Source organism: Notechis scutatus, chromosome 1, assembly GCF_049901735.1.
Source record: "Notechis scutatus isolate UNSWTSFEM ecotype Mainland chromosome 1, rNotScu1.2, whole genome shotgun sequence".
NCBI lineage: Eukaryota > Metazoa > Chordata > Lepidosauria > Squamata > Elapidae > Notechis > Notechis scutatus.
In genome coordinates, this window is record NC_142009.1 from 33,406,655 (window position 1) to 33,426,250 (window position 19,596).

A 19,596-nucleotide genomic window follows, 5' to 3' on the forward strand; every position below is an offset into this window, starting at 1 on the left:
AAATGCCACATGACAGGGTGATCCAGATCAAGGAGAAAAGGAACATTGATTTCAAGTGTCAGTGGAGTTTATTTTTTGTGAATGTGGGGTTATGGAATAGAGTTTAAGAAGGAAGGGCTGGTAAGTCTTCCAGAAGGGAGAGGAATTTGTGGCCACAGGAATACAAAAATAAGACAGACAGTATCATACAGAAGCTTTATTTTAAAAAGTCTGAGGATCTTTTTAGATACTGAAATAATATAAATGAGAAATATGTTTCAAAGAATTTTCTGAATCAGTTAAGGCAAGATAAATTTCTCTAAACATTTGGAGTTTTCTAATAGAGGAAAAAAGTGTTAAAAACAGTTATATGTAGTATGGAATGAAGAAGGGATTAATTAGAACCTGGCACTATTCTAAGAAATGGACTAGCTGTGATTTCATGACAAGCAAAGGAGATTTTTCCTTCATACTCTGCAATAGTAATAGATGAAATTCATTGCCACAAAATATAGAAATTATTGCTGGCTTAGATGTAACACTGGAATGAGATACATCTGTAGTAAATGAGACTATCACAATGGATGATTACTGATGATGCCCCACTGAAAACTAGAAGCTGAAAAGCAAGAACACATGGCAGTTATTACTTTCATGACCTCCTTCCTAGGAGAAACTGATCTAAATGAATTAGTCTATCCTTCCTCATCTTTGTTTGCTCAAGTTATATTAGGTCCAGGATTCCAACCAATATTCCCAAAAGATAAAAGAAAGCTGGCTTAGACTGATTCTGCAAGGTATTTTTAAATGTTTCTTAGTGTTTATTATTATGTGATTTCACCTCTATTCTGCAAAGTAAGGCCACTTAGCAGAATCTTGCTGATTTCCATAGCTGTAATATTTTCAGCAAGGTCTACTTGTCCATTATGACCATTGTAAGTTTAACAGAATTTTTAATAGTCATTGGCAATTCTGGAAGTTTCAATCCCAATAAATTTGGGGTACCAATACTCAGTTACAAAAGTCTGCTGTTGATTTTTCTAAGACCCAAAATAAGAGTGTTCACTGAACCAATTTATCTCCTACTGTTCATTTCTATGTAACATCTCAAACTTTATCTCAGATTTCAAATGCTATTTTTTAAAAAAATGAGATGAAATATATTTTGGTCACATATTCCAAAATATACTACAAAATTGTAACAAACTGCAAGTGTAGTGAAGTGATATAGGAAAGAGGTAGTCAATCCTGTGATACTTCAGAATAGTTTATTCATAGGTCTATGCAGTATAATTCATAGGACTATGCAGATCAATCCTATATAAAAGCTGTAGACAAACTGGAATATATTCAAAGAGGTCATAAAGGTAATCAGAAATAGGGAAAGCGAAGACTATGGGGGACATTTGAAGGGCCTGATATATTTAGCATGAAAAACAATAAAATAGTAATGGATGAGTTAATACTCTTCAAATATCTGAAGGGCTATCAAAGAAAAGAAAGTAGCCACTTCCTGTACTTCCAGCAAGCAGTACTACTAAAAAAATGTTTTAGTAGTAGGAACAACTTGAAAATGGGATCAATTACTTGACAGTGGAAAGCTTCTTACTTGAAGGATATATTTAACCATAAATTATATCTTGTGGATACATCCAAAAGCTCAAAAAACAGAACCTCTGGTCCCCATGACCGACCCAGATTGGACTCAAGAAATAATAAAAATGAAAAAAAGTGGCATTGGGGGCTCAACCCCAGTGCCTGGCCTATGATTTCAACAGCATATTGAAAAATCCCCACATTTCCTTAACAGTCTAGTTTATAGAAACAATTCTATTCTGTGATTTAAAAGATAATGATTAGTGGAACGTCATATTGTGACCCCTCAGCCAAACAGAGGATGGAATTTAAATTTAATTAAATTAAAAACTTTACAGGATCATTTTATAAATTAAACTTTACAATTGAAAGATCAGAGGTAAATGGAAATGTCTATGAGTAAAATATAGGAAGTTGGCTTATACAAATTCAGATTAATGCCTTTCTAGTCTAGTTCTTCCTGTTCTGTTCAGGAGAAAAAAAATCCATCCCTATATATAATTATTTCTTAAATGGGAGCTGGCAGGTCCCTTACATACTTTTTTTCATTGAAACATAAAAATGAACTTATATTGCTCAACACTGTGGTTTTGATGATTAAAAAAATAAATTAGAAAGTGAACTTTCTTTCCATAACCACAGAATAAAGATAACTTTGTAATTATATTTCTATTTGCTGAAAGTAATTGGAAGCTTCTTCTTTCTATTATTATTTATCTTTTTATTTCTTTTCCTGAACTTTTTTTCTTTTACTATTTTTGTTTTCATTATTGTGTAATAGTCAGTGGTGGTTCTGACCAGTTCTGGAGAACCAGTAGTGGAAATTTTGAATAGTTCAGAGAACCAGCAAATACTACCTCTAACTGGAGATTTTACAGTATCCTTCCCCTGCCATGCCCACCAAGCCACGCCCACAGGACCGGTTGTAAAAAAAAAATGAATCCCACCACTGGTAATAATGTTAGTTTTTATACTTTCTTTTAAAAACTTTAATAATATTTATTTTTTAAAAGAGGGAGCTGGCAGGGACTGATCAGGCTTTCAATATGCAGAGCATATATTCTACCTCTGAGCTACCACAGTCTCTTCCCAAGAGAGAGTGAAAGGTTCAAGGCTGCCTAAAAACTTGGGACAATGAGATGGTTGTCACACAAACTGAATAAATAAATACAATTCTACTCTTAGTCTTAATTCTTAATCTAATTCATAAAAGTCATGCCCAGGAGTCCTTTGACCAGTTTTGCATTGGTTCTGATTCTACCTGGACCGGTATATCCTGATATTGCTAAGTCATCACCTAATTAGACTGGTGCTTCTCTTGGAGATGCCCCAAAGAGAGCATTAGTACAACCCTAATCTATAATTACACCTAAATTAAAATCATTTTCCTGAACACCACTATGCTTCCAGATTCAGTTTAAAGTTCTAATCATTTCCCATAAAGCCCTAAATGGGGCAGCATTAGAATATATTAGACACTTCACTAGAGCTAAATTTATTTATTTATTTATTTGATTTGCCAATTGTTTACAAGATAATAAGTATAAGTGTATACATAGTTGTGAATACATGAAATGGGTACATATAAGAAAAATATAAGAATAAGAGAAACAATAGGACAGGGACGGTAGGCACGTTGGTGCGCTTATGCACGCCCCCTACAGACCTCTTAGGAAAGGGGTGAGGTCAATAGTAGACAGTCTAAGGTTAAAGTTTTTGGGGTTTGGGGAAGAGACTACAGAGTCGGGTAGAGTATTCCAGACATTGACCACTCTATTGCTGAAGTCGTATTTCCTGCAATCAAGTTTGGTGCGGTTTACTTTGAGTTTGTATCTATTGTGTGCTCTTGTGTTGTTATGGTTGAAGCTGAAGTATTCATTGACAGGTAGGACATTGCAATGTATGATTTTATATACCATGCTTAAGTCAGACCGAAGACGGTGTAATTCAAGGTTTTCTAGTTCTAGAATTTCAAGTCTGGTGGCATAAGGTATTCTACAACGAATAGAAGAGTGGAGAACTCTTCTTGTGAAATATTTCTGGACTTTCTCAATTGTGTTAATATCAGATACGTAATGAGGGTTCCAGACTGATGAACTGTATTCGAGTATTGGTCTAGCAAATGTTTTGTATGCTCTGGTTAGTAGTGTGATATTACCAGAGAAAAAGCTACGTAGGATTAGGTTAACAACTCTTAATGCCTTTTTGGCTATGTAGTTGCAGTGGGCTCTATCACTTAGATCATTAGAGGTGAGTATTCCAAGGTCCTTTACAGAGCTTGGGTCATCAACAAGATCTTGGCTATTCAGCTTGTATTTTATTTTCTGATTTATTTATTTTTTTTTTGCCAATATGTAGGACAGAGCATTTATTTGTTGAGATTTGAAGTTGCCATTTGTTTGACCATTCAGATACATAGTCAAGATCTTTTTGTAGGGTAGCAGTATTGTCTGTGGTATTGAATTAAATCTGGTCCAATCATTATTAAATCTGGTCCAATCATTCAGAAACAACTGGTTGAAAGTCCCCAAGCTTCAAACAGTACATGGAGTAGGAGTGAGAGATAAGCCTCATCTGTAGTAACTCCCACTTTGTGAAATACCCACTCCCATCTTCCAGAAAGTCATACAATTCCCATTTCATTAATTGTGAGAGCTTATCTTGAATTTGTTTGCTTTTTGGGATTATAGTTTATTGTGTTGTGGGTTATTTTTGTTTTTGTCTTACATTATGTTATGTTATGTGCTACCTTCTGAGTCCTCTGGGATTGGGAGAGGTTATCAGTAGCAATAAGTAAAAGAAATAATAGGCAGTGGCAATCAAATTATATTCCTTTGGAATATTGATGTGGAGTGGAGTTATTATTGACTTTAGCATCATAATAAGGTTGATCAGGAGGATTATGAGTCAATAAATAAAATGATTTACATCAACATGCAAATTCCTCACTGAGTAGATCTGCAATAAGAGTATAGCTGTACAAAAAGGAATAATTGGCTCTACTTGTGCCTGCCGTTGTATTAGATTGCAGCTCTCACAATTCCTATAAATTTGGGTAGCTGTAAGCCAACACAAATGAAGAGGACACCAAACAGAGGTAATATTCAGCAGGTTCTGACCAGTTCTGGAGAACCGGTAGCAGAAATTTTGAGTAGTTTGGAGAACCGGCAAATACCACCTCTGACTGGAGATTTTCCCCTGCCATGCCCACCAAGCCACACCCACAGTACCGGTAGTAAAAATTTTGAATCCTACCATTGACACCAAGTTGGAGAAGATTGGGCTACGTTACTTTTCTATGTACTATATGCAACTTAATTTTTCTTGCTTCAAGTCTTTTAATGAAGAAGTTTCAGAGTCTTCCCTATCAGAAGGCTTACTTGAGAAAATAAGAAATAGGGGAAGTTCGCAGCTAAAGCTAAGATCCTAGCTGCAGTACTGATTCTTGAAGGATGTATTGTGTGAATAAGGGCAATCTCATCATGCAATGGCTTGTTTGTTAATTCAGGAGACCCAGGAATGGTTTTCAAAAAAAATCTGTTAGTAGCAGCTGCAGGGAGGATTGGAACTGAAACCAGGGCACTGGAGAAAAAAATTTTTTTTGACAAGCTGCTATTGCAAAGAAAAGCAGATACACCTCCCAGATGTTCTCCTATGAAGTATACCATCTCTAAAGATTTATTTGATATATGAGAGTTATGTCTTTCATTTCTTTCAGGAGCACATAGTCTTTCTTCTTCTAATTTCCCCCATCACAACAATACGTAGGTAAGGCATCTGTGATTGATCTAAAGTTACCCAATTTACTTAATAGGCTTAAGCTAGACTTGGCCTATTCATATCAACTTCTCAAATATGATATCACACTGAATCTCACCAAGTGCGTGGTATAAAATGTCCTTCTGGGCCCATAGCAATTTTAAATCCATTCCATTTGAACTGCAGTTAAGATTCAGTTCCTTCCCCATAACTTCTATTATTTTAAAAAAATATGCTTAAGAAACTAAATCTGCATGGTGAATATTTTCCCTAAGTATCCTTAGAAAAAAAACTCTACAGAGAATCATTAAAACTGCCCAGAATATTATTGGGCTCCAGCTACCAGCCCTGGATATCTTCACCTCTCGCTGTTTGAGGAAGTTGCACAACATTCTCAGAGACTCTTCCCATCCTGCTCACAATCTTTGGAAACTGTTGCCTTCTGGCAGAAGATAGAGAACAATTAAAACTCGGACCACACATTTTCTGAATAGTTTTTATCCCAGAGCTATAATTGCACTTAACAATGAACTTAAATATCACCATCAGTGAGCTGTTGGACAGTATTACTTGGTCTGTTGTGTGGATTCTTGTGTGTTTTAGGAGGCTGGGAATTGTGGGGGGTGGGGAGGTGTTTGGGGATTGTGTGTGCATGTTGAATCTGGTCTCTGGGTGTTATATGAATTTCATTGTATGTAAACTGTGTATATATGTATAATGACAATAAAAATTCAATTCAATTCAATTCAATTTTGTTAAAAAGGACAATGCTCAGTTCCAATATAGCCCAGCATGCTTCACTGACCATGAGATAACATTTATCAATGTTTTGACCGTTTCCATGCCACAAAGATGATATTTTATGAGACCAATCCACTACATATTTTGCTATGATTACGCTGGAGAAGTATATACTGAAATCAGAAATGTGCAGTAACTTTATACTTCCTTCAAAAAGTAAGGGGAACATTTGATACAGATTATCAAATTTTAGGTAAGGAGCATCTTCAATCCTATCCTTATATAAAATCTGGCTGTTTTAAGAGAACAGCTCAGACACCAAAACCCTGCTGTTATTAATACTTGGGCTGTTTTTTACAAGACTTTTTTTCTCTCTCTTCAAAGGAGCCATTTGTAAAAGTAATCATTATGTGTCTTTTTCACAGTTTCCTATATAATTCTAGTTCTCTGAAATAGTTTTTTCTCCTACTGGTTGTCTTTGTGCTGAACAATATATAACTCTTCTCATTGTATTTTACCTCCTAATATTGCATTAGCCATGTAACTACATGTGTCCCATTGTCAAAAGAGAAAAGAAAAATGTGATCCGAGGTCAATCACTGTATATTTATAATGTTTCCTTTGCAATAAATTTAGATCTTCAGGGTCAACAAGCTCAACAAGCAGACTTTATAGGTAAATGGGCCTATGCATAAGAACAGGCAATTATGAAGATCTGTCATGAGCCACTTTCTCGCTTGTTGTAATAGCCTTCACCATTCTAACTGTTCATAGTGCCTCAATAGTTATATTTTATAATTCAAACTGTAATTAGGACTTTGCTATCATCAATAAAAAGAGAGTTCCTGAATTATTCACTAGAAGAATAATTAATAAAAAGAATAAACTCTACCAACAAATGCTCTGTCCTGCACATTGATAAAAAAAATCTATATACCAAATACAAGCTAGACGGATATGACCTTGTTGATGACCCTTACTCTGTCAAGGACCTTGGAGTTCTCATATCGAATGACCTAAGCACCAAAGCTCACTGCAACAGTATTGCCAAAAAGGCTTTAAGAGTTGTAAATTTAATTTTAGAAAGCTTCTTCTCTGGTAATACTGATTTGCAAACTAGGGCATTGAAAACCTTTGCTAGACCAATACTTGAATTCAGCTCTGCTGTCTGGAATCCACACTGTATATCAGACATAAATACAATTGAGTGAGTCCAGAAGTATTTTACCAGAAGAGTACTACATTCCTCTGTTCACAACAAAATACCCTACAGCACCAGACTTGAGATTCTAGGCTTAGACAACCTTGAACCACGCTGACTAAGATTGGACTTAAGCATAGTACATAAAATCACATGTTACAACGTCTTACCAGTTAATGAATATTTCAGCTTTAACAACAACACAAGAGCACACAACAGATATAAACTAAATGTAAACCACTCCAAACTCGATTGCAGGAAGTACGATTTCAGCAACAGAGTGGTCAATGTCTGGAACTCACTACCTGATTCTGTTGCCACCTGCTCAAACCCCCACTCCTTTACCCTCAAACTGATCTCTATTGACCTCACCCCATTCCTAAGAGGTCTGTAAAGGGGCGTGCATAAGTGCACAATCGTGCCTACCATCCCTGTCCTATTCTCCCCAATTATTAGTTCCTATTTCTTGTATTTAAATTTATGTTTATTCTTGTTTCTGTTGTATTGTAAGCTTTTGACAAATAAATAAATAAAATAAACTAACTAAACTAAATAAAGAGTTCTGCTCTTTCTGCCAATTTTTCTGTGGTTCTAATTTGGTCATAATGTCAACTTGCTCATTCATTTAGATAGCAAAGAAAGACTCCTGGGCCATTGTTTAACCAAAAGTACAGTTTACTGGAGCAGCACTGAGGATTCGTCAGAAACACGTGTCTAATCCACCATAGTTGTGTTATATAACAAATGTGACAAACCCTTTGCACTGCTTATTCCTTTCCCTTTTAGTATTAAACTGACAACAGGCCACACATTTTATGGATTGTAATTTTAGTATAGTTAGACCATGTATAATTGACAGACTGGATTTTATCATTGATTTTAGTTGTTATTTATTTATACTAGAATTTTTAATTATATATTTACTGAGTGTTTTTATTTGTTCTGGTCTCTGGTCTATGACTGTAATAAATAGAATTGATTGAGCTTAAAATAGTTACGGAAGAAAAGCAAAAGCAGCTCTGATATTTTCACTCACAAAAAGCATAATTATCTTTCCCTTTCTTCCTTGGTCTGCCCATAGTTCTTATTCATTATCCAATCACTTGTATTCCTTTTTGTTTGGGAAGGAGGCTCTTCATTCTGGCAGACATCCCCAGCAATCGACCGTGGAATCTAGCACTGACCCAGACTTCGAGCTGGCATTCTTGGCATTCCTTTAACTCCCAAGCCCCCATAACCTCCCCACATTCCTACCACCATTGCTAGTTATCTGGCTAAAAGCAGGAGTTGCTATGCCATCCAATGTTCAACTATGATACATAGTTAGGATGCTCTTACTGGTCCATGCAGATGAAGGTGAGAGATCAGTATTGACTACACCATGAGAAGGGAGAATGTTTATGTCTAGCAAAGATTTTTAACAGCACAATATCATCGGGGTGGGCTGCTAACTAACTAAGATTCTGTGCAGTTTGGAAAACCCCCAAATCCCACTCCTGGCTGGCCCTGCCCACCTCTTCCCTCCCAGAAGTCCCCACAGGGCCCATTTTGGATGCAGGTAAGTGCAGGGCATCCACAGAGGCTTGGGGAGAGAGAAAAACGGGCCTCCTGGAAGTTCAGGAAGGCTGGAAATGGCCCTGTTTTCAGCTTCCAGAGAGCCTCCAGAGTCCAGGGAGGCCGTTTTCACCCTCCTGGAGGCTCAAGGAAAGCCTCCAAAGCCCAGGGAGGGCAAAAATGCCGCCCCACTGCCGTGGTGGAGGAGGTGAACTAGGCCACACCTACCATGGCCACACCCGCCCAGCAAACAGGCAGAGAACCCTTTGCTAAAAATTTTGAAGCCCACCCCTGAATATCATACCCATTAACAGATGATACAGATCTTAGCAGGACATCAGAATCACTTCAATTATTTCTTGGATGGAATTCTCTCACTACTTGATAATGTCCTATATTTAAATCCTCAAATATTCCTCCTTCTGAGGATTGCTTTGCCCAGTGCCACATGGGTCTCTGTTCTTTATTATCATACCCAATCATACTTGATAGTGACCTAGCAGTATTAGTGGTACAAACCTATGTATGTTTTCTTAGAAGCACTTCCTACTGAGTATAATAGGATGTAATCTTAACAGCCAAATACTGTTTAAAATATTGCATAGTTATGTGCATCTGAGAAAAGGTTTACTATTTTGTAATTTTCTCTTACCTATACTTTAGGCACAAAGATATGTAAGCAGAGGTGGTATTCAGCCAGTTTGCACCTATTCGGGCGAACCAGTAGCAAGAATTTGGCATGGGTCACCGAACCGGTAGCAACATCTGGCTGGCCACGCCCCCAACCCGTTCATCTGGTTTCCGCTCACTTGCTTGCTCCACCCAATGCTCGCTCACCCCAGTTTATTTATTTATTTATTTTTAAATAAATTGTATTGATTTTACAATTAAAACAAACCAACAACACATACATAAATGAAAGAGAGAAAAAGAAGAAAGGGAGAAGAAAATAGAAAGAAAAAAATAGAAAACAATTAAAAACATTCTCATCTTCAACAGTTTGTAGAACTTGTAGTCTCGTCTTTATTCTCTTACTCTTCTTGGTATTTGTTTGAGAATCAAGACTTCTTTACCTTTATACGTGATTGTTTCATCTCTTGACATCCTATATATGATATCCGGGACACTCCTTCTCACAAATCGTATATGGACTTCTCTTGGGCATTTGTGCCGTCTCGCATAATTAATGCTAATCCTGTAAACTTCATCAAACTCCCTTAAGATGTCATCTTTATCCTTTTCCAACAGTCCAGCCAGTATTCCCGCCATTAGTTGTTCCAGGTCTTCTTCTTTGGATTCCACTACATTTTGGAATCTCAAGTATGTAGTAGCCTTGTCCATCTCTAGGTAGACCAGTGAGTCCTCCATTTCTTTACTCACATTCTTTAATTCTTCATCTACCCTTTCTAATTTCCTTTCGCTTCGTTCAGTCCTTTTCTCTACCTCGCCCCAGTTTAAAGAAGGACTGCTCCTCCGCCCTAGCCATGCATTTTCAAGCAGCCACTTGAAAACACATGACTGTGGGTGGAGCAGCGGTCCATTAACCTGCAAAACTGCTCCACGGCTGGATTCTTCATGGACACTAGAAGTATCGCTTCCCCTTGTGAGTAAAGTGTCTGGAGTGAGAGGGAATGAAGGCTGGAGGGTGCGAGGAAATCCAGCCACAGACAAGTTTGAATGAGCTGTACAAATGCGTGTTCCTTAATTTGCAAAACTTCCCCAATGCTGGATTCATTTCCCCTTGTTAGTAAAGTGTCTGGAGTGAGAGGAATGAAGGCTGACAGGTGTGTGTGTGTGTGTGAGAGAGAGAGAGAGTGAGAGTGAGAGAGAGAGAGAGAGAGAGAGAGAGAGAGAGAGAAGAAAGAAAGAAAGAAAGAAAGAAAGAAAGAAAGAAAGAAAGAAAGAAAGAAAGAAAGAAAGAAAGAAAGAAAGAAAGAAAGGAAGGAGAGAAAGAAATAAAAAGAAATAGGGAGTGTGTGTGTGTGGTGTGTGTTTGAGAGAGAGGGAGGGGAGAGAGAGAGAGAGAGAGAAAGAAAGAAAGGGAGGGAGGGAGGGAGAGAAAGACAGAAAGAGACAAAGAAAGAGAAAGAAAGAAAAAGAAACAGGAAGGAAGGGAGAAAGATAGACAGAGAAAACTCTGTGCTATTATTTTTAATTGTTCCATTATTTATCATGAGTTAATATTTTACACTGTCCCTACACCTAGAGTGATTCTACTTCCTTTCTTTTGCCCAGGGCTACCACATATTTTTCAGGGTTTACATGCATTCAATGTCTATAGTCCAGAGCCTAAATACATGTGTGTTTAATGGGACTTTGGAGGTCTTCTAGTCCAACCCCCTGCTCAGGCAGGAAAACTGAGGATGCCAAACTTTGAGTAGAGGTCCTGGGAAAGGTGTCAGAATAACAAAATAACACTTAGAAGGGACTTTAGAAGGGAACCCTATACCATTTCAGAGAAATGGCTGTCCAGGCTTTTAAAAATTTCCAGTGATTGAGCACCCAGAACTTCTGAGACAAGCAGGTCCACTGGTTAATTGTTCTCACTGTCAGGAAGTTTCTCCTTAGTTCTAGGTTGCTTCTCTCTTTGTTCAGTTTCCATCCATTGCTTCTTGTTTGCCTTCTGGTACTTTGGAAAATACATTCCCCCACTTTCTTTCTGGCAGCCTCTTAAAAGCCTGTTGCCTATCACACTCTTGGGCAAAGCATGTGAGCCATTTCCTCCTTTCAGTGGTCCATGAAAATACATCTATAGTATGTAGATAATAAAGTCAAAAAAAGGTGAACAACATTTTTACAGAATTGTAGATAAGTTGAGGCTGGGTGTGACAAGGAATGACTGGGAAGTGGGGGCAGGTGAGGCAGCCCTTGATGTGAGTGACATTAAGTTGGCCACACCCACTCAGTCACATGACCACCAAGCCATGCCCACCCAGTCACATGACCACCAAGCCATGTCTACCCAGTCACATGACCACCAAGCCATGTCTACCCAGTCACATGGCCACCAAGCCACACCCACCCAATCACATGACCACCAAGCCACGCCCAGTCACATGACCACCAAGCCACACCCACCAAATAAGCCACGCCCACAGAACCGGTAGTAAAAAAAAATGAATCCCACCATTGTATGTAAGCAAAATATATTTCCAGAAACTAGCTGTAATTTTTCAAAGGGATTGTCTCTGTTCTCTTAGAGTTTCTTAAGTGTTCTTTGAGGATCCAAATAATGTTGAGCAGAATTTCAGGGGAACAACTATATAGCTCTCTTCTTGAAAACAGATTCTTAGCCCATACAGTTAACAGCTACAAGTTCTATTTTCTATTCTTTCCTGTCTCCTCAACAAAGTCATAACCAAACAAAAGATAATCTTAGGAACGAACAAGCATAGAACTTGAATTCTATTATGTTATGATTGCAAGATTTTATGCACAGAATAAACAATATTTTCAACAAATTTCCCTGTTTCCAAGAATTTTTAGGATTTATTTTCAAGTATAAGTTTATTATCCATGATATTTCAAGTGTTCTTTCTGAAAACTCTTGAACTCTGAAAAATTTATTTCACCATTTCATCCATTCATTATCATTATTAAATATTTGGCTCATTGCTTAGCAATGAAACTACATAGCCAATATTTATAAAAAAGAAGGTATCATTTTGAATCATTTGGTCACCTTGATTTAATTCATTTTAAATTTTCACATTTCATTTTCTAACACATTCTTACACTTTGCCTTAGATCAGTTAAAATCAGAAAAAATACTGACTTTGAAAGAACTGTAAGACATATCATTTATTTACCTGAACAATTTATATAGCCACCCATCTAACAGCAGTAAGTCAGTACACAAATGATTTAACTAAATTTGGGGAGTGCACAAATGATTTAACTAAACCCAAGCCAGAATATACCAGATGGAACCTTAAAATAGTAATTATAATAATAATACTTAATCTGATTTTGATCTGTGCAACAAAACACATGCACCAATTGCACTACTGTAATCTTTTGGATCAAGAATGATATTTGGTCCAAGTTTTTAACATCTTGCAGAAGATCAACAAGGTTTGGGCAATCTAGATCTCTGAGTATATTCTATTGCATAGGGCAGATGCTGTGACAGAGAAAGCATGATTGCTATTTCCCACAAAATAACACTTCCTAATGAAAATGACCTATAGCAAGTACAATTTTTTAAATGACACTCATCTACTAGAATGAACTCTGTGTGGCAAACAAAATAAAGCTTTTACATGATTTACAAATAAATATTGTAAATCATTAAAACAATGAAAAACATTCAGGGTCTGAAAAAAATTCCCACACATCCATCAACACCCATGCCATTTCTCTCATCATCCGGGCTCCAGTGTCTGGGATAAGAGTCAGATTTTTACTACTTTCCTGAAGTCCAACAGAATCAGCTTTCCCTCTGCAACATCTCCGAGGGGAGACTGTTCCATAAGACAAGTGAGACCCCATCACATGACATTCCTTCATTGAGGAGACCCAGAGCATACCTATCCTGCCAGATGCAGTTGGGATGAAACCATTGAGAATATATGGGCCTGCAAATAACATGCCCATGTGCCACATATGCCTTTAAAGGTGGTAACCAACACTTTGAATTATACCCGGTCTACTGAGAGCCAGTGCAGCTGTGTTACATGGGTTTACTGAGGTGTGCCTGCTACTGCCAGTGCTGCTGCATTCTGGATCAGGGGCAGTTTCCAAATTCTCTTCTAATCAGTTCTATATGGAGTGCATTGCAATAATCAAATTGGGAGGTGACTAAGGTATCAGTGTGAAGTGCAAATGTATTGAACAAAAGCCCTCTTGGCCATGGTTACACCAACTTTCAAGCAGTACACAAAGTCCAGGAGAACCTCCATATTAAACATAAGCTCTGACTGAAGGTCACCCCAGCCTGAGTTAAATATGGTAAACTACTAGATGCAGGGGATCCTATAACCCACAGACATTCAGTCTTGTCTGTGTTGATCTGGAGCCGATTCTTCCCCATCCAGACCTGTACAGCCTTCAGGAAAGCACTTCAGGAAAGCACCCTGACAGCAATTTCAGACATATACTAACAATGTAATGCTGAGTTACAACTTAGCAATATAATTGTTATTTTCATTGTTAGTATATCTGATGCTGGACTTTTAAACTGGAATATGGCAGACATATATTAATGTATAATCTCAGTACACCTTTCTTTCAACCACTACATTTCCATTTATCACTTGTGTAGATTTTTCCCAGGTTCTGTGCAATGGATACAAAGGACAAAAATAATATCTCAAAGAAAGAGGCTTGAAGTGAAAGCTAGAGGTGATACAAATGTCAAGCCTCCCTGAATTGAGGTTACCTTGGTTGACACGGTGAAAATATCATCCTGAGTACAGTAATAATATCTGTACCATTTCATGAGCTAAGTGAACAGCAATGAACACACAGTGACCAAAAGCAAAGGTTTCAATGTTCCCATAATAGTCAGGGTTTCTCTATCAACTCTCATTTTGAATGTAATCTTTTTAAAAAACAGATTTTATTTTAAGAAAGATAAACATGTGTCTCTTAAAGACAAGGTGGTACAAACCAATTCCATCTCATTAGTTAGGATAGGTTAGGACAGGAGGCGCTGCCTTTTTGCATATTTGTTCTCATAGCATTATTCTTGCTTCCTACCTTTGTCTGCATTAAAAATGCAGTGTACTTAAAGATATTGTTTCCAGGAGTTTACTGAAATGTTTAACAAATTTATGCTTTCATTTGTGGTAATATGTCCCAGTGCACTGTCCCATAGTGACATACTGAAAAGAATTGAATTACAAATACAGGAAAATAGGATTGCAAATGAAAACTAGTGTTCAAGTCTCACATATTACCAGCCCTTGTTTATTTGATGAAATATACAAAGATTTCTTCTTAAATGATTTGCTTAAACTTAACTTAAACTTAATTTTGCTTAAACTTATTCACAGCACAAATGGAATAGCAGATCTTTTCTAGTAGAAATTACTAAATTACTAAACATAAATTCATTATTCACTAGGATAGCAAAGATGTGCATTGTGACTTTTGCTCATCATTGTATTGACTTATGTCAGAAGATTCTAACATCTAAAAACCCAGTTCCTCCATCCCTAAAGGTTATAGAATTAATAAGTGATACCAAAATTTATTCAGATGACATTTAACTGAAACAAAGCCTGAAGTTATTATTTGACGGAATATTTCAGGTCACCTAAACCTATCTGGTGTAGGAAAGTAAGAAAGAACTGTCATTTGTAATTTCAACTTTGTGAAATAATGTTACAAAGTTATAATACATCTCAGTAAAACAAGAAATGAAAGAAGTCAAAAGCCATAGCCCAATGTTAAGAAACTGATACCAAGAATGAAATGGCCATATCCAATATCTTTTATGTCAGGATGTTATTCAAATTCATATAATAGTTGAAATTTCCAAAATCACAATTCCAGAATCCCTGCATTTTTGCTTTCTAAGTTTTTTGCTTTCTAAGGCAGTTCTGTACTATGGTCAAACACTTCCTGCAGTCACATCAGGAACACCTAGTATTTATTGCAGAGTTTGGTAGTTAAATTGGTTATAACTTATTAAATTGATGCAACCTTTTGGACATTCACTTCAAGACAACTCTTTGGAACCCTTAACATTTTTTAAAGAGAGTGAAAAAGAGGGAAGTCACTCGTGTACTCACGGTCATTGCACAGTGTCCCACTGAAAGAAGTCATGCTACAGTCACAGCTAAACCCATCCCATTGCTGCAAGCAGACACCTTGGTTGGCACAGGAGTCTTCTTGGCATGTGGTGCTGGGACCTAACAAGAAAACACACCATAGAAAAGAACATAAAGGTCTGTCATTCAGAGTGACCATATGTGTCATTGGATCATACAGGGTAGTTGCCAACATCTCATATTTATAGAGTAAATTATGGAAAGAAACTGATAAGGGGATTGGTGTTAACCCATATTATTAATAATATTCGAGTTATGTAGCGGCATATGGTTTTTGTTTTGTAACACAAAGATATGAATTCATCTGGGATGATAATAACATAAGAGAAGCAAGTAACTCAAGCAAAAGGAAGTGGTGATTCTCACATATATTTCTAATTTTACTTTAACATCTATAAACTATCTTCTCCAAAACAATGAGTTCCATTAAAGATTGCGGAAAACAAACTGTAAAAAACCCAAAATGAAACAAAATAGAAACAACCAAAAACAAAGCCACACATGTCATAGTAAAAGCAAGCAAAGAGAAGAAAAATACGACTATCCAAACAATGATTTGATGAACAGCTATATCTACTGACAGTCAGAAGATCTTTGGGTTGGCATTTTTTAAATAAAAAAAAAACATATTTTCTCATTAGCAGGAATGTTGGCAAGTATCTTTTTACATGCTTTAAATTGTCCCATGCAGGTTTTTAAGAACAAAGTAGATAGATAGAAGAGAAATCAGCCAACTATGCACCAACATGCTAAAAAAATGACATTCACACATGAGAAACAAAACTATTCTATTTCTAAAGATCATAATTAGACCACTGGGAGAAACAAACAAACAAACATTAAAGAAAGAGGCATGTTCAAAGCACTGAAGCAATCACTATACAAAAAAAGACACAAGACTGAAAGCCTGTATTCAGTATATCCTGGGAGAAGATGAATCTCTGTGCCATATTTTTAATGAGAAGAAGAGGAAAATGAGCTACAACACACAGCTATCAGCACAGAAGTGGCTGAAGGTTCTCAATGTGTTGTCTGGGTTTCAGTCTTGTTTAATATACACAAGGGCATCTACCTTGCAAATCAGCTTTCATCAATGCAACTTTGTCAGCAAAATAAAAAAAGCAAAATATATTAAATGTTAGTAAGCAAATATTGAAATGGCAGCAAACACAGAGAAATTGTTCAGAGGAAAAAAAGTGCATGCTGTTCTCAAAGTGGAAAAGAAATTCCAAGTAATGCAAATAAATTAATGCTAATAGACATAAATATTCAGGCAAGCCAAAATGAGAATGCAATAATTTGCCAGCATTTACTACAAATATAATGGTTAATTGAGCTGATGGCATGTAATGAAGGAAAATTAAAATCATTTCTTTTCATAGGATAAATGTGAACACATTAGCAAAAGGAAATGGATGGTTTAATCCTGAATAGCCATTTGTTATGTTCAGATATAAGGAGTTCAACCGTTAACACATTATCCTTTGCCATCCCAATTCTCTAGAGGAATTGAAGAACCTGTAGATGCCCAAATGCCACAGAATTGCCTTGGCACTTACTAGCTCTCTTGCCACCTAATTAAAATATACAGATAAGCCAAAAACATTGGTATTCTTCCTACCTTTTCCTTAAAAATATGAATATGCCCTGAGGTAACTGACATAAGTATATGGCATCCATCATTTTTATTCAAGAGAAGACACTTTGCTTTTGGTGTATGGCTTAACATATTCTTGTAAATAGTTAAGCAAATGAAAAAAAAAAAAAAGGTTGAAGATTGGTAGGTAAATGGATGCTCTTCACTGTCCATAGGCATTGTGATAGTCATTTTGTCACTCTCAGCAGCTCTTTCCTAAAAACCAATTAGTTTCAAAATTCCATATATGTGTACATGACCAAAAGAGTTAAAATCGCTGGATTCAAATGTACATTAAGAACTACACCCTATAATTCAGTTCACATCCTACATGGATCAGTTAAAGACCTAGTAGCTGTATTTTTACAGCATGTTAAGCTTTGTTTTTAATCTTCTTTGTTTTGCAACTTAGCGTCTTATGTGAATGCAGCCCAGGAAAAAGGTAAATTTAGCAGAAATGGAGCAGCTTTGGTAAGCATACTCTTCCATGTTATGCAAAATATTTTGTTGGCTTTCCTTTCTCCCAAGGATCAGAAAAAGACTGGTGTGGCCTCATGTGGCAACTAACACATGTCATTAAAAGGGACATGCTTTCATTTTCATCTGAAGTCAAGAGGAAGGGCTGGGACCACAAGCAAAGCTCTAAACTAGGGATGGAATTCAACCAGAGTTACTACCGGTTCGGTGATTATGTTTTGGGCCCGCCTGCCCAACGTGCGCTGTGCATGCATATAAATTAACCTTTGGCTGTGCCACCCGGAGAGCTGAAAAGTGCTGCACGCAGGTGTGCAGCATTTGAAAAGCCTCTTTTTCCCTGCTTTTTCAATCTCAGCTATGCCGCACAAAGCAGCTGAGGTTGAAAAAGCAGGTAAGGGACAGGTAAGAGCCCAGGCAGGCGGGTGGACCAAATAGCAGCAAACACAGAACCAGTTCTGTGTCTGCTGCTCTTCAAAGCTACCAGCTTTATAAAACCGGGCAGAACCGGTAGCATCCCACCCCTGCTTTAAACCCTTTTCATATGATACATGTAAAAACTGGCAGAGCTTTTTTCATGCAGCTGCTTTTTTGACTTTTTGGAATCCAGCAAATGTCTCACAATTATCTGGTTTATATATTGTAGTTCATAATTAACTTTATTTTGGGTGAAAAAGTCTTTTGATTCATAAAACATGATTGATATCTATAGTTTGGTGAACATAGCATGATGAAGTAAACTGTATAAGGAGGAACGTATGTTGGATATTTTTACTTCCATGAATCATTTGTAAAAATACAAGTAGCCCTCGGCTTATTAACAGTTCCTTGGTGAACATTCAAAGTTACAATGGCACTGAAAAAAGTGACTTCAGACCATTTTTATATTTACAACCATTACAACATCCCCGTGACCATGTGATCAAAATTCAGAGGCTGGCAACTGACTCATATTAATGACAGCCCTTGTGTCCCTGCCTCATGTGGTCACCTTTTGCAACCTGCTGACAAGCAAAATCAATGAGGAAGCCAGATTCATTTAACAACTGTGTTACTAACTTAACAACTGCAGTGATTCACTTAACTACTGTGGCAAAAGAAGTCATAAAATGGGGCAAAACTTACTTAACAAATGTCTCGCTTAGCAACATAAATTTTGGGCTCAGTTGTGGTCATAAGTCAAGGACTACCTGTAATAAAGGTACGATACAAATGAATAAAATAAATAAATATTGGAAATGTGTGATGAGTTGTAGATTTATTTTGAATGTGTCTTGGATGAAGTCAAAGAAAAAAAGAATATTCTTTACCACTGCAAGGAATTACATACAGTTGTAATGTCTGGCTTTTTTTGAAAAGTGGGTGAAGGAAATGGAAGTAAAAGGTCAAACCATTTCAGAATAGGCTGAAAGAGGAAATCTTAATAAATTGAGATATACACAAAACACAATAAATTGTAGGACAGTTTTGTGAGATCCCCATCAGGTTTTTCAAAAGCTACTAAGGCCTGAGTGTGGCAGAAGACTGAAGAATAAGAATAGGTACAAAGTCTGAAGAAGGAATCTGCATATCGGGTTGGGTTTTTTTATTTTTGTTTTTGTTTATCTAGAAAAGGAAATCTGTGTGAAAAATGGCAAATAAGGGCATTAGGATCTGGGTGGCTTGGGAGCTGCAGTTACAAATAGTTTTCTATCAGATGATCTCTTTTCAATACTAGAACGTAGATCCAAGTACAATAGAGCTACTAGTTTAGCTGGGCCCACCCCCTTTCACTTAGTGACCATAACACTAACCACTGTTGATAATCCAGTCATATAATGCTGTCCTCAGCTGACATCAATATTAAACCCATTTTCATTGTTTTATAACACAGACCTAAG

At 36.9% G+C, this 19,596-nt stretch overlaps 1 protein-coding gene across 26 annotated transcripts in view; it reads right to left on the reverse strand.

The window, feature by feature from the left end:
* Positions 1-19,596, reverse strand: part of NRXN1 (neurexin 1) — a 928,975-nt gene that overhangs the window by 430,676 nt on the left and 478,703 nt on the right. For 17 of the 26 annotated variants that reach the window (XM_026684876.2, XM_026684867.2, XM_026684932.2 and 14 more), the window contains one exon: positions 15,568-15,687. In XM_026684876.2, coding sequence (XP_026540661.1) covers positions 15,568-15,687 — 120 coding nt within the window. Of the gene's footprint in view, positions 1-15,567; positions 15,688-16,678; positions 16,706-19,596 lie in introns of all 26 variants that reach the window. The other 9 variants (XM_087960674.1, XM_087960636.1, XM_087960661.1 and 6 more) reach the window with 1 other exon arrangement.